The following is a 24954-nucleotide window of genomic DNA, read 5'->3' on the forward strand; positions in this document are numbered from 1 at the left end:
TGTATACCAACCCCTCATTATTATTTCTTACAAATGAAAAATTGCTCACATACATTACAAAATCAAACCATTCTGATCCCTCTTTTTAGTACCTCTAGCCCGCTTTAATTTATTTGTCAACCTTTCCACCAAAGCTATACTCCAAACCTTTTAATACCAGAATTCTTTTTAGCTCCTTCCAAAAACAGGCAATCATGAGTTTTAATGCTCACTTATCCACATCTCAAATTCTTTGTTATTGGTTAATTTTTGAAGCCTAGTGTTTGTTTCTTGCCTGGTTAGTCTCTGGAAGATTGTGAATTAACAGAACCCACAAGAAGTAGCTACTAGGGCAAACAGAAAAGGTCATAACTTGGATTTAAAAAGATTTGTTTCTACCCCAACTTTCCTCTCATGAGCTGAGAGTAGTGTGCATGGTCCTCTGCTCCCCATTTTATCCCCATAACAACCCTGTGAAGTTGGTTAGGCAGAGAGATCATGGCAGGCCCGAGATCACCCAATGACCTTCATGGATGGCTGAATGGGGATTTGAACTCTAGCCAACACTCTAACCACGATACCACTCTGATTCTAATTGCTTTCATGTTGACATTTGAGCTGCAAACCCAACATTCAGTTTTCAGATTTTTTTATAAAAAGTCATATCAACATTTGATTGGATACATGTATAGATAAGTTAACATATTATAAAATTATGTTCCAAGTCATCTCTTTAATACTATTAAATAGAGAGACTGCTACAATCTATCAGATACTGTCAAATGTTGATTGCTATATGTCAAATACTTACTGCTCCTGACCAGATATTGTCAAATGTTGACTGCGCTGTCAAAATGCTGAAAATGAAAATGAAATACTTTCAATATTCAAACATCTAGAGATTATTTGTCATGGAAATTCATGAAGGATAATCTTTAAAGTATATCATTGCAGCAAATTGGTTCCAACTCTTAACAAGGACAAACTATCATTCACACTATTATTCAAATATTATTGGGTATTATTGTCCTTTTTCATATTTTAATTCAATACTTTTTTCATGAATACGTTTTTGAAAGTTTGATATGACTTTGTTGTTTAATAATTTCCTAAGAGTTAGAGTAGCTCTTCATTGACTTCTAGATGATGATACTTAGGCTGCAATTCTAAGGTCCCTGGGTGGATGTCTAAGGGTGAAGAAGAAGAGTTTGGGTTTGATATCCCGCTTTATCACTACCCGAAGGAGTCTCAAAGTGGCTAACATTCTCCTTTCCCTTCCTCCCCAGAGGAGGAGGTAGATTCAGAGGTAGAGCGAGCAAAGAAGACTCATTCTGAAGCATTCTGAACCATAGGATCAACAGTCCTTATATCGCCTGACATGCCATAGGAACAGAGGACAAACTAGTCCACTCTGGAGGTGGTGCTTCACGAAAACAAACTGGTATTTGTTTTCTTTTTTTAATAAATGAAGGGAAGGGAAAGGAAAAATACCCACCCACCTTCAGTGTGGAGGAATGGGGGTGGGGGCGGGTCACCCCGGGTGTCACCACTGGGGGGTGACAAAATGGCGGGTGGCATTCACCACGGGGCCTGCAGCATGCCTGAGCCATGCATCTCTCCTGGGAGTGATGCGGTGGCTTGAGTGCCTGCAGGCTCCGTGCTGCCCATACGGTCCACCCGCCGCCTCCCCCTCAGCTGTAGGGCAGCTGAGGGGGAGGAGGCAGGCAACTCCTTGGAGGCTCTGCAGAACATCCTGCCCTGGCTCACCTCGCCCCCATGGGCGGCTGGCCCTGCCCCTGGGTGCAGGGCATGCGCACTGCCCCAGGCACCTGATTGGCTTGTTCTGCTGCTGCCCACCTTCTACCCTGCTGGTGTGAATCTTGCAGTGCATTAGAAAAGGAGGTTCACCTGTCTTTTGCTCTTCCTCTTTTTCACCATTTGGTTTTCACCATGGCGGAATATTGAAGTCATTCCTAACACACACAAACACATTTGCTGCTGTAGACTGACTGCATCCCAGCAGGAAAGCCTTTAGCATTGGTAGCTATGGAATACCTTAAAGGCCTGTCTGCTCACATGGTTCCATTCATCATCCTCATCAAAGGGAGTCCTGTGCATAACCAACCACTTTCAAACATGATATTCTGCTGTGAAGTAAAGCGATACCTTCCCTGAAATGCAACTACAATTTGAATTTATATATTCCCTGGCGCACACACAAACACACAAAACAAATAAACCCGATTCCCAATTTTAGATATGGTTGAACATTTTTTAGTCTGTATGTAAAAGTATTAGACTTTACAAGCTGGCACATAATTATATCTGCCAATGCATCCTTTTGGGGTTGTTGTTTTTAAGCTTCCCTGGAAACTAAGTTGTTAAAAGCAAGATTTACAAGTGTCCAAAATGCAAGAGACATTTTGAGGAAATTTCAGATTTCTGCAGTGTTTTCTTCCAGCTCTATTGCTTACTTTAAATATGCTCACATGCTTTCAGGTTCTGCAAACATCTTTGAGACCAAGGAACCGGCTCTTAATTGAAAATAATAATGATTTTTTTTAAAAAAAAATCCCCAGAGTTACCAGTGTTCTATTCCAGAGGCCACATTTTGTCTTCTGGGATTGGTAGTATTTCACCGCGTCCCTACAGACCTTTCTAAGCATATCTCCCTTTTCATGCAAAGCACTGCAGAATGATCTGTGATTTACAACCTGCACAGCCCTAATTAATTTTTTAACGCAGTGCCTTCAATGAACTCAATTCTCATTTCTTCTTGTCCATATTTTATTAGACAGCACAGATATTAATTTATTTACTCATAGAAAGCTGAAGTAGATCAGAGGCAACATCTGGTTATTATTTGCAATAGTGTACAATTATTTTTTCAGCCATCTTCCCCAGCTGTGCCTATTTGTACACAGGCTGAAGAAATAACACATGAATGTCAGGGTGAAGTAATCACTCATCTGCAGTCCACCTGCACAGTCTCTCTTCTAGGTCTTTATTGTCGCTCTAGGATTATGCAATGCCCTCAGATCAAGACTAAGCCTCAGGAGAATTGTTCCCCAGGAAAATCGGGCCAGCCCAAGGCAATTTGCTGCCTGAGGCAAAGGACAAAATGGCACCCCCCACTACTGGCAATTTAATCCTGCTTCAACAATGGATGCTTTCACTATACCTGAATGCAGCACATTAGCCAATGGGCTGCTGGGTAGGCAGTGTGGCCAGCACAACTCCAATACCTTGCCACCACTCCCTGTCCTCCAGCATCTCTGACATGAGTCCAATGGTAGGGCCACCTATGGCTAGTGCCACTACTGGTTTGACCTGCTGATGGGAACAGTAGTCATTAACTTTCCACTTCCAGTGATTTGTCAACTGAGCTGCACAGAGAGCTATGAAGAGATAGCCAGGCCACATCCAATGGACCATACAAAGCCCACAATACATCAGTGGAGATACCTTTTGAGACCTAGGTATAGGCAATTAGTGGTCCAGGGGGCCCTTGAATGTGCCTCAACATTTTTGGAAATGAACCAGTGGGCTGAGCCACAATGGTTAGCCCTTCAGCCTTTGCTCGGTTTAAAATACAAGGCTTGCAAAATATCATTGATCAGGGCTATAAGCCAACCACCAATGTGTTGGAAGCAAAGTAGAGCTCTAATAATTCCTGCAAAACCATTAGCCCTTGATCTTTTAATCTGATAAGACCCACCAACTTCCAAGGCCACACATCCCTTTCTGCTTATAAAATGCCCTTTAATAATAATAAAATAACAATAATGTATCCCCCTCCGCACTTACGGTAAGCAATGCAAATGAAAGCAAAGAGGACTGCAACATCTTCAAATAATCTCTACCCTCCTGCTGTGACTTTCTATTTTATGCCACTTCTTGCATGTTTAACTGTTATATACCTGCACCTCTCTAAAATGATATTTCACAAAGTTTACGAAAGCACACTGTCCTTCGGAACCGTTGAAATTCACTGCACGCAAACGATACAGAATCCTCAGCACTATACACCCAGCTGCTACGGTCCCTATAATAATTGTGACTCAAAGTAGGAACCTGTGTTTCAAGAGTGGTTGAATTCAGGGGAGCAGATCTGGGGAACACCAAGCAACAAAACAGAAACTTAGAGCATTAGTGTTTTGCTAGTCTCAATGTAATACGTATAAGCACTTCAAAAAGAGTCCCTCTGTTGCATACTCTAAAGCAGGGGTTCTCTAAATTTCTAATACCCCGGGTTCGTTTGAGATGGCTGAAAATCGCTGAGGTCCACCAGTCACAAAATGTTGGTGCAGCGGCAGAGCCTGTCACAAAATGGTGGCAAATGCAGACAAGAGTTTGGCATAATCAGCTTCCCTGGCTGTTTGCTTAGATCAGAGTGAGCTATGGTTAGTGTCCAAGAGTGAGATGAAAATGGATTTAATTAAAGACACATACTGGGCATGTGCGGAATCGTGTTTTTCACTCTGTGCTGTAGTGGAACTTTAAGGCAAATTGCATGCAATTTGTAATGCATTGGAATATTTCATGTTGGGCCAATTCCTATTGTGAACCAAGCCCAGACTACCAGATCTCCTGTTTAAGCAAAGGACAGGGGCATAGGAAGGGGGTGCAGTCCGCCCTGGGTGTTATCCCTGAGGGGGTGACAAAATGGCACACCACGGAGGGCGGCACTTGTCAGGAGTTCAGCCTACACTCAAGTAGGGCCATGGCAGAGACACATGCCCAACTGGCATGTTCTCTCCCTCTGGTCAATTGTTCGGGAGCTTCAAAAGCTTTTTTCTGCCCAAAGATCACAGCTACCAATGCCAACCGACACCAGCACACTTAGGGATACAGAGTTTGCACAGTTGCATAACAGACCTCAGCAACTCAGCATTTTGGCTAATCTACTTTATTTACATATAAACACACACGGAGCACTGCAACATGGCTCCCTCTCTCTCTAGCATCAGACAGCAAAGAGAAAAAGAACAAAGGGCAATAGTCCCACTTCACGGAACACAGTAACACAAACATCCTGTTTCTGTCACATCCCACTCTGTGAAGTCAAAACATATACCGTCATGTGAAAGACAAAAATCCCATGACTGCAATCATGGAGCAGGAATTCTAACAGCACTTACCTCAGGGCCTGACCTGCAGCGCCTGAGCCACATGTCTCTCCTGGGAGTGACACAGTGGCTCGGGGCCTCACGCTGCCCGAAATGGCAGCATGGGGCTTGTGTCCACCAGGCGGACTCTGTGGGCAGCTTGCCGCACCGACACCCTGGCAGGATCAACACAGTGCCCCTGTGTGGCACCCCCTTGCGCAGATCGTTGCGGCTCGCCCCGCTCCTGCCACGCCGAGTGCTGGAGCAGCTAGCTACGCCCCTAGCACTGGAGCCATTGACACATGCATGCACAAGGCATTACTTGAGGTTCCTGTAACTAACTTATGAACATGTATGTGTGTCACACCCACACCCTCCTTCATTGCTTTTCACATGCTTCCTAGGGGCGTCGATGTATCTGAGGCCAGCCTTTGCTACCACCAGCAGCACTTGAATTCTCTGGGTGGGTGGACGCCAGAGTTCTCCAAGCTTAAGTGAGCCTGGGCTTTCACGCATGATTCAGTTGTAACTGTGACTGAGAGGCTGTGCTCCACTCTCAGGAGAACGGGGCTAATGGAAATCCAGCTAACCCAGAGAGTAGTCTGATGTAAAACACTTGTACAGCACAAAATGATTTTGCATCACCTGCAAAGAGGGCTGTAGAAGGATATGCTTGACTGGTAAGGGACGACACTTATGAAAAGGAGAGAGAGAGAAAGAGAAGGAGCAAAAGTAAGGACAGACATGCAAGCGCTGTGAGCCCCTAAGGCACAATGCAAACCAGACTTGTTTGCTTTTGGAAACAAGCAGGGTCCAGCCCCTAGACAACTATGCTGGTGTATTATGAATAAGTGTCTTAAATATAGCTCATTGTGTTTGTGGCAAGTTTGCAGAAAGCAGTAGCTAAGTGGATCATGGGCCTCTGTGATAAATATGTGAGTCAAAACATTCCTGCTCAGGATATGGATAAATGGGAGCTTTTAAAAATATTGATTCATCTCTATCTGGATTGGAAGATTGGATGTGCACAAGAGGAATCCCTTGAAGAAACAGCAAGCCTTTCCCCAGGATGTGGATGCACCTATGCCATAGGCTTAATGCGATCCCTGAGCCAAGGAGATAAGTAACTACCATATTGGCCTGAATATAAGCCGCACCTTTAAAATCCAAAGGGGAAAAGACAATACCTGAATAAAAGCCACTCCCTTAAAATTCCGCAGGCACTCACACCCATTCCGTTTTATGGTATGTCTGTTTCAGCAGAGATATTGTAAAAGCCAATTTTTGTAAGGTTGTGAATTTAAGCCGCACTTTAACTTTTCACAGTCAGAATTGGGGGTGGGTGGGTAATGCTTATATTAAGGCCAATACAGTATTCAACATTTAGAATACACATGGAGGCAGCCCTGCATGGGCAAGCTTTTTAATGTTTAATGTTTTATTGTGTTTTTATATATGTTGGAAGCCACCCAGAGCGACCGGTGCAACCCAATCAGATGGGCGGGGTATAAAAAATAAAACTGTTGTTGTTGTTCTTCTTGTTGTTGTTGTGGAACAGGACAACCAGTGTGGTGTAGTGGTTAAGAGCAATAGACTCGTAATCTGGGGAACTGGGTTCGCGTCTCCGCTCCTCCACATGCAGCTGCTGGGTGACCTTGGGCTAGTCACACTTCTCTGAAGTCTCTCAGCCCCACTCACCTCACAGAGTGTTTGTTGTGGGGGAGGAAGGGAAAGGAGAATGTTAGCCACTTTGAGACTCCCTAGGGTAGTGATAGTGGGATATCAAATCCAAACTCCTCCTCCTCAACTTCACTGGATAAATGTTAGAGGGGATGCCTTTGGTGAGCAGGATATGGCATAGGAAATTGCATTCCCGGCCCAGCTCTAGCTGAACTCAGCCTTAAAACCTCCCCCTGCTTTTCAATGCTTTTTGCAAGTTAGATGGATTCAGTGAAAGAGAGAATACACACACACACACACACACACACACACACACACACACACATACACACATACATACACGACTCACTGCTGCTCTGCATGGCTGCCAATAATGCCTTGTGAAGCACTTTAATTCCTCAGACTTGTGATAACCTTTCCTTAAGAACCTCACACGGAATTTGGGGGAATGACTTGGAGAATGAATCCTTTAGAAGACTCCCTGATGCCGGCTGGCAGACAGCAGCTGGAAAAGCAACAGAAGTGAAGATGACTTTGGAGAACTTAGAGACAAAGCTTCCCCTAATGAATCTCTCTCCTTCAAACTATCCTAGGGCTTTAACACAAGAAAGTCTGACTTGTTTTTTTTGTTCTTTTGAACTGCTTTTCTGTAAGGTTTTAGCAGTCTAGTTTCTAATAACACACAAGCCTAGGCAAGTAGACTAATTGAACCCTAAAGATTCCCTATTAGGGATTCTTTGTATATGAGGAAGATATCAAATTTATCCGTTCTGCAGCAAGAGGCTTGCTCAAGAAGCATTCCTATTGTGCCTTTGTTTATCTTATGTATTCATCTGGAAAATAAAGTTGTGTCCCCAGTGTTTTATATAAACTCCAGGTGGCTTAGAGTAAACTAACAGAATCCAATTTACTCACATTAAAAACAAAACACCACGGTTATAATGCACAATGTTAAATGACAGAGTTAGTATTAAGTTCATTAGTATGTCACCCTTCCTTCAAGAAATTCAGGGTGATGTAAATAAGACTGTCCTATTTTAACCTTCAACAACCAGCGAGGGAGGTTTGGGTGCGAGATCGCGAAAGGTCCAAAGTCACCCAGTGGATGCCATGGTTCAAGTGGGGAAGATTTGAGCCCTGATCAGAAGACATTTAATTTGCTACATCACAGTGGAATCTCCATCAACACACTTAGATAAAACTTATGGACAGTAAGAGCCAGTGGGGTGAGATGGCCAGAGTGATAAACTGGGATCAGAGGATCCAGAGTTCACATTTCCACTCAGCCACAGAACCCACTAAGCTTGGACCAGTCACTATCTTTCAACTTGGCTTACCTGAGGGGGTTCTTGTGAGAATAACCAGGGCATAGCCATGTGTGGCATCCTGAGTGTCAAAATAAAAATCATAAATAGGAGTGTAAATGGTAAATAATGAATCATAGCAATAAATACTAATATAGTCAGCATTGCATCAGTTTGTGTCAATTATTGGCCTAAAGCAGGCACGTCCAACCTCAGGTTGGCTGCGATCTACCAACAAGTATCAAAACTTGGCAGTATCAAAACTCTGAAGGCATTTAAGTTTACGAAATAACTAAATAACTAAATAACTAAATAAATCTTTATTTCACAAATACAGTAGTTATGTTTGGATATCATCGTGACAGATCCAAATAGTTACTAGATGGACAAGTAACTAAACAAGTGAGAAAAGCCAAAGTATATTTTTATATTAGATTTGCACAGATTTGAGGAGCCAGCTTCTGTGTGGGTGTGTGGGTGTTAACTTTTTCCCTTCCAAGTTGCTTCCTTCCTTGCTCCAGGATTTTCCTTCCCTGCTTCCCCCCCCCCCCACGGCATCCTCACTCTCTCCCTCCACCTCAGTCTTCCTGCTTCTGGAGCTTTTCGTTTCGAGTCCAATCATGTTATCACCCCCACCCCGAAGTTCGCACCCTGCGGGAACACCCCCTCACCCATATCCCAGCCCTCCCTCAGGGCACCGCGTCCCCCTCACCCCGCTACTGGTGCTCAAGCCCCCCCCCCCCAGTGTAGTGCAAAGTGGGCATCAGGAAAGGAAGGCAAGCCGGCTTCCTCAGCTGGAGGAGGGGCTCAGGCTTGCATGAGACTGGTGGCAGCAGCAGTTGCTGCTGCATCCCAGGCTGCAGAGAAAGGCTTTTCTTTCTCTGCCTGCAATCGACAAAAATCAGTCAGCGTTCCCCAAGTCGATCGCGATCAACGTGTTGGACATGCCTGGCCTAAAGGTTTTCCCTAATTATTTCGAACCCTAGGCAGGAAAAAGGACACACCTTTTTCTTGGATCACATCCACAGTCCCTGCTGGTGAGAGGGCAGGGACAGTAATATCCTGACTTCGAATTTTAGTTCCTTCCCAATCCAGTGTTAGGGATGCAGGTGGCACTGTGTCTAAACCACAGAGCCTAGGGCTTGCCGATCAGAAGGTCAGCAGTTTGAATCCCCGCGACGGGGTGAGCTCCTGTTGCTTGGTCCCTGCTCCTGCCAACCTAGCAGTTCGAAAGTAGATAAATAGGTACCGCTCCAGCGGGAAGGTTAATGGCATTTCTATGCGCTGCTCTGGTTCGCCAGAAGTGGCTTAGTCATGCTGGCCACATGACCCGGAAGCTGTACACCGGCTCCCTCGGCCAATAAAGCAAGATGAGCTCCACAACCCCAGAGTCATCCGCGACTGGACATAACGGTCAGGGGTCCCTTTAATCTAGTGTTGCCAATCTCAGGGCATTGTGCTCATCTTGGAAGTTGCCACATTTTGGTCCAATCTAGATGAATCTGCTCTTTGAAACACTACCAGAACAACCACATCAGTAGAAACAAATAATTCTGAGAGCCCCCCCTTTTAGAGCATGTTGTATCATAGAGACTATAAGTAAAAGTCTGAAAATACTAGTGAAAACATAGAGAAACCAAAGAAACAGCTAGCGTTTTCAGATATCATAATTTCTCTCCATTTATTCTCCCTTCCCGAGGAGTGGCAGAAGTTGGAACATTTAGTCTCCTGGGATACTCCTGGAACCAAGGCCAAAGACACCAGTTCTTCCTTCTGGAATAACTTGATTTCCGAGAGCACAGTTTGACAGCAACAACTGCTGCTACTACTACATTATTTTTGTTGATGCAACATTAAAATATTTGCAACAAGCTCATATTATAACTTTGCATAAACTGAACTCTAATGCAAGGGAAGAGAGCATGGAAACTTCAGATAGAGGCACAGAGCTTTATAAAGATTAGGTGAGCAATCCTTCTCAATACTGTATCACGAAAGCAGGGGAGAAAGCCCACTGGCAAGCTGCAAGGAAGCATCTATCAGCATGTATCAGGGCTGTAATGATGTTTTCTAAGTGATAGTGTTTGGGAAAGCCGGAGCTTTGATTAGGGATAGATTCATGATGTGGGGGGTGAAGAGGAGATAAGAACCTTGAATTATGAGGAGTCAGATATTCCCAAACTCACAGGGATTGAGTTAATAGACCTATGAATATTTATCAATAGTCAGACAGATAAAACGAAAATTTAGTTGCTTCGCCATGGACAAATTTTGTTAGCAAGATGCTTTTTTCCCTCTCCACAGGCTTCTATTTAGTATCTATAGCTGTAAAACCTGCTAAATAAATAAATAAGGGGCTTCTGGTCTCATCTCTTTAACTGTTTTAAAAGCCCGAAGAAGAAACTGTGTTTAAAGAGTTAGCAGCGGGAGCTTCTTGTATCAGTTTTCTTCTTCCTCCAGGTTTGCTCACACTTGCCAACCAACCACAGGAGGGTCCAGGGTTGTCTTTAAAGCACCATGGAAGCTACATGCTAGCTGATACTGGAAGCGTCTTGTGGGTGAGATAGATGGATGGGCTAAGTTGGAAGTCGGAGCTAAGTCAATGTGAGAGTCTCTTCAACTGTTTATTCCCTATTTTGGTGCATTCCTCTCACATGCACATGACACATCAGCTTTCAGAGGGAAGAAATATGATAAAATTGATGAAAATTTAAATAGAGGAGACACAGAATTTATTTATCTTATTGTTATTAATTTATTAAATTTATATACCGCCCTTCATCGAGAGATCCAAGGGCGGTATTAGTAGTAGTAAAGGTAGTAGTACCCTGCCCATCTGACTGGAATGTCCCAGCCACTCTGTGTGGCTTCCAACATATACACAAACATAATAAAACATTAAACATTAAAAACTTCCCCATACAGAGCTGCCTTCTTCTAAGGGTTGTATAGTCACTTATCTCCTTGACATCCGATGGGAGGATGTTCCTTCTTCTACCGAGATGCCCCCCTGCCTGGTTCTCTGTAATCTCACTTCTTGCAGTGAGGGAACCGCCAGAAGTCCCTCAAAGCTAGATCTTAGTGTCCAAGGCACTGTGAGTTTAGGGACACAGAATAGCAATTCAGAGAGGCTAAAGAACTTCAGGTTAAAATTTAGGTGCTGAAAAGACTTGGAGAGAGACTGTATGCAAGTGTTTATAGGCTAATGCTAGAGGCCTAGCCAGGGCAGTCGTCCTCTTATATACCTGCTGGGATTGACAAGGCATCTGGCCCTCACCGGAATCTCATAACTCTCCTGACAGGTGATTTGGTCGGCAGCCACAGTGTGGAAAGAAAAGTATGAGATTGCCCACCAGATACCAGGCACTCAATTTTAATCTAGAATTTTAATTCTCAAAACTTTCTTCTTTGTTCATTTGAGCAAGTCAACTACTGCTCTCACTTCATTACAAACAGTATTTCTACCTGCGACACACTTGAGCAAACCTGCTCCTCTTCCTTTCACAGATATTTTGTTGCCATTTTGCAACTGTAGCTGCCTCTGATTAGTTATAATTTAACTCTTGGGGGAAATAATTAGTATCACACATCATGTGCATGGAAGTTGCCAAACCAATTAACCAGCTAGAAGGATTACTGGTAATAGCACCAGTTTTCCTATAACTTGAGATTGCTGGATAGTTTTAATGAACTGCAAAAGCATTTTTAGTTTGCTTTCTGTTGCCACCCTGGAACTTTTCTTTATTAGTGCCTCTTTGTTTTGTACGATTCCTTGCAAATGAAGGAAAACAACTTTTCTGCTTGTATATGTTGATAATATGATTTTGGTCACTGAGAACAAACAAGATTGTACAAAAACAAGATTGGGTGCAGGCCTGGCCAGGACATAGGCGTCCTGACTGTGACAAAGGTGACCTGTGGGCTTGCTTGTTTGATTAACAGCTGTTGGGAACTTCAAGGTCCCTGCTCTCCCTTCTTATGGTCTTTGTACTGGACATGGAGACTCCAATAGAGAGCATTAGATGTCAAGAAGGAGGCCAAGTGGGCATCCTATCAAATGACAGGGCAGGAGCTACACAGAGCAGGGCCTTTTCACTGGTGGTGCCCATTGTGTGGCTCACTCTTTCCAGACCTGTTCTCTTTTGGCCTGTATTTTGCAGCTTTAAAATTTAGGAAGACTTTGGAAGAACTGGTTGACAAGTCTTATCAGTCGCTGACATATGAGTCGATTTTATTTGCTGCTATTCTGGGCTTCTGGTGCACCAGGCTTTACACCAGAGCCCTTGCATGAAGTCTTGGGTTTGCAATTTTGGGAGAGGGGAGGCTGCGGCACTGGGGAGCGGGCATGCTGGCGAGGCCCCCTAAATTTAGAGACCCAAGTTGTCCTGCCCTCGCATGAAGTCTTGGGTTTGCAATTTGGGGAGAGGGGAGGTTGCCTGCTGGGGAGCAGGCGGGCTGGTGAGCCCCCCTAAATTTAGAGGCCCTAGGCTTCAGCTTACTTAGCCTATACATAAATCTGGCACTGGCAGAGAGCAGAGAACTAGTGCAAGGCTGCTTGGTCCTCTGTTAACCAATATCATTCGTATATTTTCAAATGTTCATGAGCATTTTAAATCAAATACTAGCTTTCAGGCATTTTTCCAGAGAGTTCTTACTTGCCTATATGGCTGCCTATATAACTATGACAAGTGTGTGGTGGTACGAATCCAACTAGTTCAAAAGAAAATTTGCAATTTGCAATTATTATAATAATTATGAAGAGAACGTAACAGTAGATCTTCATGGATGCAAATCAATCGATATTTCTAAATTACCTAAAATGCACCCTTCCATTCCTGGATTGCATCAGTCATTTTTCCACCCTTTAGGCCTAATTGTTTCTGTATCCGATTAGCTCCCCCGCACTCCACTTCTTCCCAGCTCTCTGTTCAGCCATTTGTCTTCTAATCCTAAGTCCTTGGATGCCAAATGTGATATTTAAGCCAGTAGCTATCAGCTGCACTCTGATACAACTGGCAGCTCTGCCCATGTACCAACTGCTAAATCTGGACTTTTTAAACAATAGGATGTGGGTTTTGCTAGGTCCAAACGAGCTCTTGATTGAAATAAATCGGTGCTCTTTGTGGAACAGCCAAGGACAAAAAGGAGCAATAGGTAGCACTGCTGTCCAGATCATAGCCTCAGTATATTGGTTGGCAGCAGAATGTGAAGAATGTTGGCCTGTCATTCAGGCAGGCTTTACATGTCATGGGCTGAAGCCTGGCCTCATGTTCTATAATCCGTATTGCCTGAGGTTTTACACAATCAGAAGACATTTATTGTCTGTGTGAGAGCGAGGGGTGGGGGAGGGAAATGAGAGAGCCGGGGATATTAACTTTGGACTAGGGCCACCTCTGAAATATTTTACTGCACATAAAGCTGAGGAAAAACTAGTCACAGGGTTTTTTTGCAAACATTTTCAGCTGTGCAAGAAGCCTTGTTCCAGGTGCAACTGAACACAGGGTAACTTCATCCGATAGTATGTTGCCCAGATAGCAGTGAAGGAGACAGAGTTTCTCCTCCTTATTGGGTTCTTGTGAAACCTCATGGGATGGGATCATTCTGTGGGATCTCGCAAGGGGAAGGAGTGGTCAAGGTCTTTAAAAGGCCTCACCCACAAAGTTTGGGGTCCTGTGAGTTTCCCACCCACCTTTGGGTTAGAGCTATTTAGGTCACTGGTTGACAAGGCCAGAAATGAATTTTTCCTTCCAACATTCATTGGCTTCTGGCCATTGCTGCTACAGTTCTTTGCCTTTCACTCAATAAAATATTGCTTACTCATTTACTTTTTGGCAGTATTTTGCCACAACTGTAGGCTGGGCAAGATCAGCATAGTAAGGAAGGGGCCTGCCCAACATTTCTCCAGTGAAAATAGGGATGTCAATAATAGCAACAACAACAACAAAAACATGTACAGGGCTGCCTTCAGATGTCTTATAAAGGTTATATAGTTACTTATCTCTTTGTCTTGGAGATTGCATAACTCCATACCCTCCAACATTTCTCTGATAAAAATAGGGATGTCCTAAGGAAAAGCAGGACATTCCAGGATCAAATTAGAAACTGGGATGGCTTCTGTAAATTCAGGACTGCAAATAGGGACACTTGGAGGGTCTGTGAGGGGAGAATTAGCTTCGACACATTTCTGCTGTTGACACATGAAAAAATGCCACATAGACAAATGGTCAAAGTATGGCCTTTTCACCATTTTGCCTGGTGTGTCATAGTTAGTTACCCCACTAATAGTTTTTCCCCTGTAGGTGGTTTGTTTATATTAAGTGGCCCATAGTTCAACCTACACACGGTGTCCAGCTCTTTCTTTCTGCCTTCAGATTGCAACTGGTATGAAGAGGTAGGTGTGCAGCCTCTGCACATGAAGAATTCCAAGCTGTTTTGTGTGCCCTGTCAAGTTCAAGTTATGAGTCAGTGCCAGCCTGTGCAGATTGTAGTATGTAGTACATAGTACAGTGGTTTTACAAACACCTTGGGTTACAAACACTTTGGGTTACAGACTCCACTAACCCGGAAGTAGTACCTCTGGTTAAGAACTTTACCTCAGGGTGAGAACAGAAATCGCACGCCGGTGGCGCAATGGCAGTGGGAGGCCCCATTAGCTAAAGTGGTACCTCAGGTTAAGAACGGTTTCAGGTTAAGAACAGACCTCTGGAATGAATTATGTTCATAACCAGAGGTACCACTGTGCTTTAGTGCGGTTTTGCCTCTTTCGAGCAATGGACAGCAATAAAACAAGGTAGAGGCCAGGCAGAACCAGACCGAGTTTATATCCTTGCGCCCGTCTGGGCATCTCAGATCTCCTGCTCATCTCTGTGCCACCGATGTCATAGGCTGCTCATCCCTGCTGCAACAGATTCTGACCCTGTTGTGTGCCAATGAAATGATTTTCAGGAGAACTCTTGAGAAAAGTTGTGATTACTGGATTGGGCACATTATTTCCACCTTGTCCTCTCTTTTACACCTTAGTACAAATGCTACATGCAAGCCAGTATGCTTCAATAGCTGGATCCATTTCTCATTGGGTCTCCTGTCTCATATGACAGCATCATTTTTTTAGTCTACATGATACTGACAGCTGAATTGACCCAGTAGGGTGCTCCATGAGAGCAGCCGTCTCAAATATTCATTACACTACTAATGTATTCCTGCCATCTTTCTCTAGGCAAATGTCCTCTTGGAAGAGGTATGTGTAGATTTAAAGGTACTTCCATACCACTTCTGCAATGCAGGGCACAGTTGCAGGGATTTCATGAAATGTTATTTTAGAGTGGGGAGTGAAATGAGACATTTCTGTACCTGTTGCATGTAAAACACTTGTCTCTCTCCACTATCCAATTAATTACTAAGTGAATGAATGATGAGTTGCTGCCGATTTTTTACTCTGTAATGACTTGTAAATTTTTAAAACAAATTTCACTTTTGCAAAATTAATTACACTCATTAAAAGTATTTACTAAGTGAAGTTCTTTATGAGGCATTTGTTAAATGTCATGTTTATTTTTTCTGCTATTAATCAATGAGGTAGCTGAATCACTTTTAATAAATATATCACTCTTGTTACTGTGTTTAAAATCTAAAAAGGAAAAAGAAAGCTTCATGTTCTCACTTTTTAAAGTTTAACCTTTTCAATTATTTTGTTTGTTTAGATATATTTATTTTTAAAAATGGGTGGAATTCAATGCCACACTATTACAAATGTCTGTGCAAGCATATTGACTTGTCAGAGTGATCCCCCTCCCCTCCTGTGCTGTTCTGGGGGTACCTCTGACCCCCCAAAACATCCAATTTCAGGGGGCACAGAAGGTGCACAGGGAAAGGAAGGGGGAGAGTACAGAGTGCAAAATGACATACATAACCTGGGCCTCAGGCATCTTCCATTTTTTACTATTCCTACAGGAAAACATTTTGTATCTAATGGTGTCCCTCCAATGATGAAAGGAATTTTGTCCCAGCTGAGGCTTCTATTAGTGTAATCGGGAGGGAACTAATTTTTGGCCAGTTCCTCCTATCCATACCCTACAAAGTGTTCCGGAGACTTGTGGGACCCTTTGGAAGGTAGTGATGTGGCTGCAGGAGGAACTGGTCAAAAGCCTCGCCTTCCCATTCCATTGACAGAAACCTTCAATGGATGAAAGGTCCTTCCATCAGCAAAGGGATGCTGTTAGATATAACCCAAAGTATTCACCAGCCCAAGAAAGCTAAATGGGGTAGGAACATTCAACAGAGAAAAGCAAGTAGTTGATTCTTGAAAAAAATTCCCAGATGCGTGAAGACAACCCCAGATAAAATTATGACCTCACATACACAGGTCATGGTGAAACTCAGGAAACTGCTTCTCTATGTACCTTGGGGCAGGTAATTATTAGCATATTGTTTCATATCAAATTTCTCATTCCAGTAGGTCCATAACAGTCCCTTCTGCTGGATGAGGGTATAAGAATAAATGTTGACCGCTCATTGGGGCATCTGGCTCTTGTTATGGTAGAATTCATCTGCTTATATCATGCTTGCTCCACTGTAAAATAGCATATACATATTTATGACAACAGGTAGGTGCATTTTGCAGTGCTAAGAGGAAAAAAGGGTGGATATAGATATATAGACCTGTATGTGCCAATAGAGATCTTCCTGCATTAAAAGCACATTAATGGTAGCATCAGTGCATTGTTAATTAATTAAATTTGTATACCACCCTATACCCGCAGGTCTCAGGGCAGTTCACAACATAAAGCCACAAAGTAATAAAAACAAAACCAAGAACAACTCAGTAATCTGCCACATTTTAAAAGGGCATTGGATATCATTAGTAAGATTTATCGCTGTCAAGGCACAATTTGTCAACAAGAACAAATAGATTATGGTACATTTTATTCAGCAAATACAGCGGTTCCCAAACTGTGACCTGGGAAGGATTGGTGGTCCCTGATACACTTTCAGTAGGTCATCAAGAACACATCAGTTTTGCAAAAAACAAAACAAACAAGCGAAAAATAAATAAAAACAAAAACTTCAACTTGTGAGCTGAAGGATAATATTCAGGAAGAATAAACCCTTTCACAATAGACTGATTATTACTTGTGAAAATTTTCCAATGCATGTGAACTGTAGCTAACCACCTACTGTATGTGTGCAGGGGATGGGGAATCCATCACAATAAGCAAGAAGAATAATTTCTTTCATTCTTTTTAGATTTTAGCTGAAAGGCAGCACCACACAGAGGCGCAGCTGCGGAGCTCAAACTTCTGCCTCTTCCTGTTGGGATACCGATGAGGCAGAACATTAATCTGTATAGCAAACGAATGACTACCATTTACATAATTACATTTAGCCCCAACTTATAACATATTCATAAGCACAAGAGAGAAGAATGATGCTTTTGTATAGATCAAAATAACAGATCAGCTTGAGTATGGGGAAGGCAGATCGCCGGAATTCAGAGTTCTTACATTAATCTAAGGCTGAGCTGAATTTTTTTGTGTTTCCACACACACAAAAACCACCAGGTAATCAATATGGGAAAGTCATTTTGGGGTAGGGGAAGTTTCTTGCCTTAAAAAAAAAATTTGCCTCGGGAACCACTTCTAGAGGATAGAAAGATGCAACCCTGGAGTGAGCCAGATCAAACTTTGATTGCTTAAGGCCAAAGACACTCAGATCTATGCAACAAATAATATTTGCAAATGCAAATACAATCATACCTCGGAAGTTGAATGCCTTGCGAGTTGAACATTTTGGCTCCAGAACGCCTCAAACCCGGAAGTGAGTGTTCCGGTTTGTGAATGTTCTTAGGAACCTGAATGACTGATGCAGCTTCCTGCAGCCTGTCGGAAGCCATGCCTTGGTTTCCGAACGTTTTGGAAGTCAAACAGACTTCCGGAACAGATTTTGTTCAACTTCTGAGGAACGACAGTACTGAAAATGCTATGACAGAAAACACTGAAAATAAAGGCCAGAACCAAGGATTTGTTGTTGTTGTTTCATCGTTTAGTCGTGTCCCACTCTTCGTGACCCCATGGACCAGAGCACGCCAGGCACTCCTGTCTTCCACTGCCTCCCGCAGTTTGGTCAAACTCATGTTGGTAGCTTCAAGAACACTGTCCAACCATCTCGTCCTCTGTTGTCCCCTTCTCCTTGTGCCCTCCATCTTTCCCATCGTCAGGGTCTTTTCCAGCGAGTCTTCTCTTCTCATGAGGTGGCCAAAGTATTGGAGTCTCAGCTTCAGGATCTGTCCCTCTAGTGATCACTCAGGGCTGATTTCCTTCAGAATGGATAGGTTTGATCTTCTTGCAGTCCATGGGACTCTCAAAAGTCTCCTCCAGGGGCTACACCTGCTACGCCTACAAGAGCTCTCTTAAGCTGCATCATTTATACACATAAAAATGAAAAAGTATGCATGAAAAATTGTATGCATTTGTCTCAATATATGCAAACAACTGCCAACCCAGCAGTTCAAAAGCATACCAGCGTGAGTAGATAAACAGGTACCACTGCAGCGGGAAAGTAAACACTGTTTCTGTGCGCTCTGGCACCTGTCTTATTTCCTTACAAGTCAGCATTTAAAGTTTCTGATTGATTTCACAATATTGCCAATTTTCATCATTTTAAATACCCCACTGAAAACTGAAAAGCAAGTCTCCACTTTCGAAAAAAACAACAATCTGCGATAACCAATATTATTTTTGATTTTAAGATGAACATATTTGTTTCATTAATTTTTTCTATTACAGCTATGGATTGTAGGAAAGTTTTACCCAGTAGCCATTTTCCCCCCATGATGTCCAGAAAATGTAAAATTTTGTTACAAGACATAAGAGACCCATTTTGCATGTCTTTGCAATAATTTTCACCATTAAAAACTTTTGATTCCATCATGCTGAAAATTTAGGTTTTCTAAACCTAGTTTTTCCACAAAAAACCTACATTTATATATATTTTTAAGGCATTTATAAAAACTTTTGAGTGCTGGTGTATTTTTTCCTGAAATCCTCATCATGTTATTGAGCTCTGTGTAAAATTTCAAAGAGATATGATCATTGGTTATGGAGCAAAAAAAAAAAAAAATGCACACAAGGCAGAGGATCTCAAAAGGGACAGAAACACAGATTTCATGAAACTTTGAAGTGCTATTCGTTTGAGATAGAGGGGGGGATTAAGGGGGTTTCTTTCAACCATAAGGGAAAGGTGTATACCAAGTTTCATCAAAATCTGAGATGGTAAAACCCTTGTTTTTTGCATTGATTTGATGTGGAATGACCCCTTAACCATCCAGGGGTCCTTTACCTTTATCATATGCAAACAATTTCCCCCTAGTATAATGCATGTTTGTATCCTATTCCCCCCCCCCACACACACACACACAGACACATGTATATTTTTTGGGTTGGAGAACCTCATAGCAAAATTTGGAGACAATTGAATTTTGAAGTATATTGGCTTGGGAAGGGCAGATTAGGTAGGTGTGCATCACAACACAAAGTAAATGAATTGATTTCCCCATTTTCTAGTATGTGACATGCTGCAGCAGTGCACTTACTGCTTTTGGGGATAATAACAAAATAACAACTGTAGTGACTGAGTTTTAATCAGAGGCCCTTCACATATCATCCTAAGTGGTTGACTGTATGTAAAATAAGAAAATGTGGTGGCTTGCAAAAGAACAAGCCATCCAACACAGTGTTTCTCACTTTGAGAACCTCTAAAAATACTGTATAAGAAGTTCTTATACTGTTTTTTGGTCGTTGCATTGTCATTGGAAAATAGATTTCATCCATAGGATCTATTACTTACCAAATCCCAACCTATTCAGTCAGGTCCTATTATAACAAGAGCCACCCCCTGTTCTGCTTGATCTGACACATGCCATTTTTCTCATTTATATTATATTGTTTAAACTGGAATATGACACGAGCTTCTGAAGTGAAATGATTATTGCTTGGAAATCGCTGAAGTAAACAGGGCAGCGTTTAGCCACCAGAAAATATGAGAAACTATCTGGATTGTAAAATTGTTAATTTTTGACAAGGGGTGGATCCACACACGGGGGGGGGGGGAATGCTATGAATATGTCAGAAATAAAATCGTTATAACGAAAAAAACACTATGTAAAAATCACATAGAAATTAATTTTCCTCTTTGGTGCCATCTGGTGTTGCTTGTTTATAACTCATTCAAAGCGTTATTTTTTGACTAATGTAGCTGAGTCCAATGTTCCCTCAGATCTTGAAATGCACTACATAATTGGGGGGGTGTCAAATTTTCTAATGCAGTACTCATAGAAGTTTGCTATCAACTATGATTTTCCCACCCCCACCCAAAAAAATGATGTAGGATAACTGATGTTATCCTGAATCAATGATGTCTGAATTAGTTAAAGACAAATTAACCCTTGGGATGACCTGGAACCTTCAATGCTACAAACATGCTCTGTTATCTAGTAAGTAATTTGTATGTTGTTCAGAGTTGGTTTGAACTTTGCAAAGTTCTAAGCTACTTCCAAACAAGTTTGAGGTTGATTTGACCAATTTTCTGCCAATGTTGGGGAAATAGGGACTATTTTGTAAAGTTTATAGACTCAGTATGGCAAGTGGTACACACCTCTTTGCATTCGCTTTGCTAATGAATGGCCAATGCTGATCAATGACTTCCCTCCCTTCCTTAAACTCAGCAAACACAATACGAACTTGGTTCTGTCAAAGATGTTTACTTCTCACTCTTTCTAATCTTACCTTACAATATACACACACATTTGCATGATTCTAGTGTGCTCCCGGAAAGCTTGTTTTCTATGTGGGCTCAATATATCTAAAAAATGCAATTGTGGGGGGTTTCTTTCATTTTGGGAGTTATTCAGTTAATTTTTGCTTGACTGACAGATCTCATTCATTATGGATCGAATTGGTGGGATATCTAGAGATTTCCAATTCTTTGCCACGTATAATTTAGCTGCTGCTGCAGACAAGCTTTTGATAGTTTCTAGTGGCACATGAAAGGAAATATTTTCCAGCTTTGATTTTGCATTTGAGGATCCTTGCGTAAAACAACAGCATGATGGATTCTGTTATTCCAGTGTTTAAATTGTGATGTGTGTCTTTGTTTATTTGTTTATTTGTTACCATTTATGTCATCTGTCATGAAAAATCCCAAGGTGGTTTACATGCGAAAAGCATCATCCTAGAAAGAATTCAGGCTGATTTATGATTCCAACATGAACATTCGGCTGTCATCTTCTAGGATAGCTATTAACTAATTGGTTTTTCAAAATGGTAAGCAAAACTGGGAAGCTGGACATGATCCAGCAAGAACAGCTCTGCTTCTTTTTCATTCCTACACTTCAACATCCTCTTAGGTCAGAGACTGGGGCCATGAAATCCTCTGGATTTTGTATGACTATGATTCCCACCATCCCTGACCACTAGCCGTGCCAGATGGGAGTGTGAGAGCTGGAATCTCAAAGCATATGCAGGCCACAACTTCACCATCCCTACCATAGATGATGCCCAACCTATGTATTCTTAGTTTTGTTCACCACAGTCTTTTGCTCAGGTGAGAGGTTTGCAGAATCAAAATCCTTGTGTCACATTTTTTTGCTAAGAACTCTTCGCTTCCACCTGCTTACTAATACTTAATAGCAACTCTGCAATGTTAGGCCAGATGGAGTGGGGGGAAAGAGGGTGGCGGGAAGATAGTGGTACATCTAGGGTGAGAATTCAGGACTGGATTCAAAGGTTGGGAAGTGAACACACCAGAGGTGAACCCACTGACAAAAGCCTACTGTCCTGCTCCTCCACCATTGCATTAACTTTTTAAGATTTGGGGTGAGGAGTTGAAATCTAAAGAATTGCAAGTCTGGTCCATATATAATGCCTAAAAAGCCTTCCCAAAGCCTGTCCAGGAAGGCAATGATTTAGTGATGGGGACAGTGATTTAGCAAGGCCAAGAGACCTTCAGTCCGAAGAAGGCCCCCAAGCTCTGACCTAGATGTAGCTGAGCCAGACCTACAGCTTCTGTTTTGTAGGGGTCAGCTTTGCACTGAGCATAATAACTAGTTTAGTCCTGTGCTGATTTGCGATGGCAAACATAAAGAGAGAGGAAATGTAGGCTTTCATTGCGGATTATAGTTATTTAACAAATTATGCACACACAGAAGATAACAATCTAAAACGAGGAACCGGAGAAGCAGCACATTGCAAAAACTAGAAGACAAGAAAGCAAGAGGAGGGATTTCATTTCCGACCTAAAGTCACGATTTGCAAATCTGCATACATGGGAGATAGGCAGAACATTAATATTATCAGTACAACCCCAACGAGAACTTTCAAGCAAAAATAATTGTTTCTGCTCCACTCTCACCTATCCAGTTTGCCCTGTTTGGTTTATAGTCGTACTGCAGTTGTTCATGAGGTCAATAAGGAGTAATTTATATAACAGGAAAAAATGGATAGAATTCCTCTTCCCTCCCTCCTTCCCTGTACTGAGCTGAACACAGACTATGAGAGAACTGACAAAGTCCACCGGGAAATATTTTCCCTTATACAAGATTCAGCAACAACCCATAACATCTGGAAGCTTAAAGACATCAAACAAGACATTAAAATCAAAGTAACACACCATGTTTGAACTCTCTCTGCTTCTGAAATTCTATATGCTCAGGAAACCCATCAAAAGGAGAGACAGAAGCCTCATTCCCAGCAATGTTGTAAACATGTGCCTGGGTTGTATTACCTTAGACTGCATGCATGAGGTCCTGTGACTGAGGTCCACACTGAAAACAAACAAACAAAAAAATCCTACACACAGAAGCAGAGCATGCCAGGGAGCAAGGTGGCTACAACTCCACAAGATCTACACCTCTCTTCCTCATCCTGGTGCCCTCCAGATGCCCTGTGCTGCAGCTCCCATAATCTCTGACTGTGCTAGCTGGGGCTGATGGACATTGCAGTTGAAAACATTTGAAGGTCACCAAGCTAGGGAAGGGTGGTCCGGAGAGAGTTCCTTTAGCAGTGGTCACACAAATATGTCCTTCAAAGAGGCCAGGAGAGCTCAATCTCTCAACGAGGCAGTAATCTTGTCTGTCACACCCAACTGATCAGCCCCTCACAACTCAATGTTAGAAGCAAGGCTCAAATAAATAAGTAGTAGGCTGAATATCTACATCCAGGTGGTTTGGGATCTACTGAGGGATATCTGGATGATTAGTAGTAGATCAGATCCTGATGTTGATCTTTCTTTTCCCCCTTGTTTCTGAGGTAGGTCTTCCCTCACCCCTCCTTTGCTGGCAGAGAGAGGGCACCATTTTGTGGTCCACCTCAGGTGTCAAAATGTACTGGTATTTAGCTGGCCCTGCAACCATACATAGGATCATGCTTCATGTCTCCATGTCAGGTATGTTGTGGCACCATGCTAATTACAGCCTCAGCTACCCATTATTTCAACTTTTACCAGTTCTGGCCCCAAGGCAAGAGTGACAGCGAGCTTAGCCAATTAAGACACCAGCTTTGGGGTTGCAAAACTAACAAGAACATGACTAACATAGAGTAGAATCATTCTCCCACATCCCACCCCCTCACTGCTCTCATTGCCCTGCAAGCCTGAAGATGGCATCTCATTGGCTGTCTTCACTGCAACTCTCACCATAGGGTTTCACCACTGGGGCTGAGCAGGGCCTGCACGGCTGCATGGGGTCCTGACATTGCACCCTGACCCCAGTTCACTCTTAGCAGCATTTCCAAGCCCCTCACGACTTTCCCCACAAGGCATGTCCATGTCCCCTTGTCCAGCCATGGAGGTAAGAATACACTTGAGCCTGTAATGGCTCAGCAAAACCACTAGGGAGAGAGGAATCACCCAGAGGAATTTCACCAGCCTTATTGAAACGCTACTGATAATGGAAATGGTTTACTGAATATTTACAAACAAATTGTAAACAGATAAGGACATTGGCAGGATTATTGTAATAACCCGCAGTTTTATAAGAGAATATATTTAAAGTAGATGAATAAAAGAATAAGTTAAGTTAATTTAGAATATGCAGGAAATGTAAAAAATAAATTGAAGGGACCGCAGAAAGAGGAGGAAGGAAGTCGAGTTTTGAAATGTTAGAATGATTGTAAAACTATTGAAATGTATGCAACTGAAAATCATAAACAAAATAATAATAATAATAATAAGGATGATGATGATGATGATGATGAAATGCTACTGATAATTCCTCAGATCTTATACCTCAGAAAGAACCTTCCAGTTCACTGGCATTGTCCCTTGATATGAATTGTGTGACAACTCAGTTACAGTCAGCCCATTTTCAGAGAAGGGGACTGTGGCGTTCGTACGGAGCCCCTGGTCGTCTCACGGACTATTGACCCATACACCACTAATCCGCTGCCACCAACCAGGTCCTCCCCGGTAAATCACTTAGTCTCAGTCAGGTTCTTAAGTTAACAAAGAAGAGTGTAGTTTATTGCAAATACAAATAAACTTTAACTGCATTCAAAACGTTGTTACTCTTTACCTTTTTAGTCTTATTTTATCCTGTCTCTAACTCTTCTACTTCCCCTCACACAAGAACCCACTGCACTAACTGTCTCTCTATTTCCAACTGTCTGCCAACTGCTTTCACAACTGCCTTTCCCAACCAACCAACCAACCAACCAACTAAAACCAACAAACTACCCACTAACTAGCTAACTCAGAAGAAGAAGAGTTTGGATTTGATATTTTGATATCCTGCCTTTCACTCCCTTTAAGGAGTCTCAAAGCGGCTAACATTCTCCTTTCCCCTCCTCCCCCACAACAAACACTCTGTGAGGTGAGTGGGGCTAAGAGACTTCAAA

General features: G+C 42.5%; 1 protein-coding gene across 1 annotated transcript in view; it reads right to left on the reverse strand.

Annotated features, from left to right (window-relative positions):
- Positions 1-24954, reverse strand: part of LOC310762981 (uncharacterized protein) — a 104558-nt gene that overhangs the window by 76791 nt on the left and 2813 nt on the right. The window contains exon 2 of the mRNA XM_083614899.1: positions 791-836. Coding sequence (XP_083471025.1) covers positions 791-836 — 46 coding nt within the window. The remainder of the gene's footprint in view (positions 1-790; positions 837-24954) is intronic.

Source organism: Podarcis filfolensis, assembly GCF_964270895.1.
Source record: "Podarcis filfolensis genome assembly, chromosome: 5".
NCBI lineage: Eukaryota > Metazoa > Chordata > Lepidosauria > Squamata > Lacertidae > Podarcis > Podarcis filfolensis.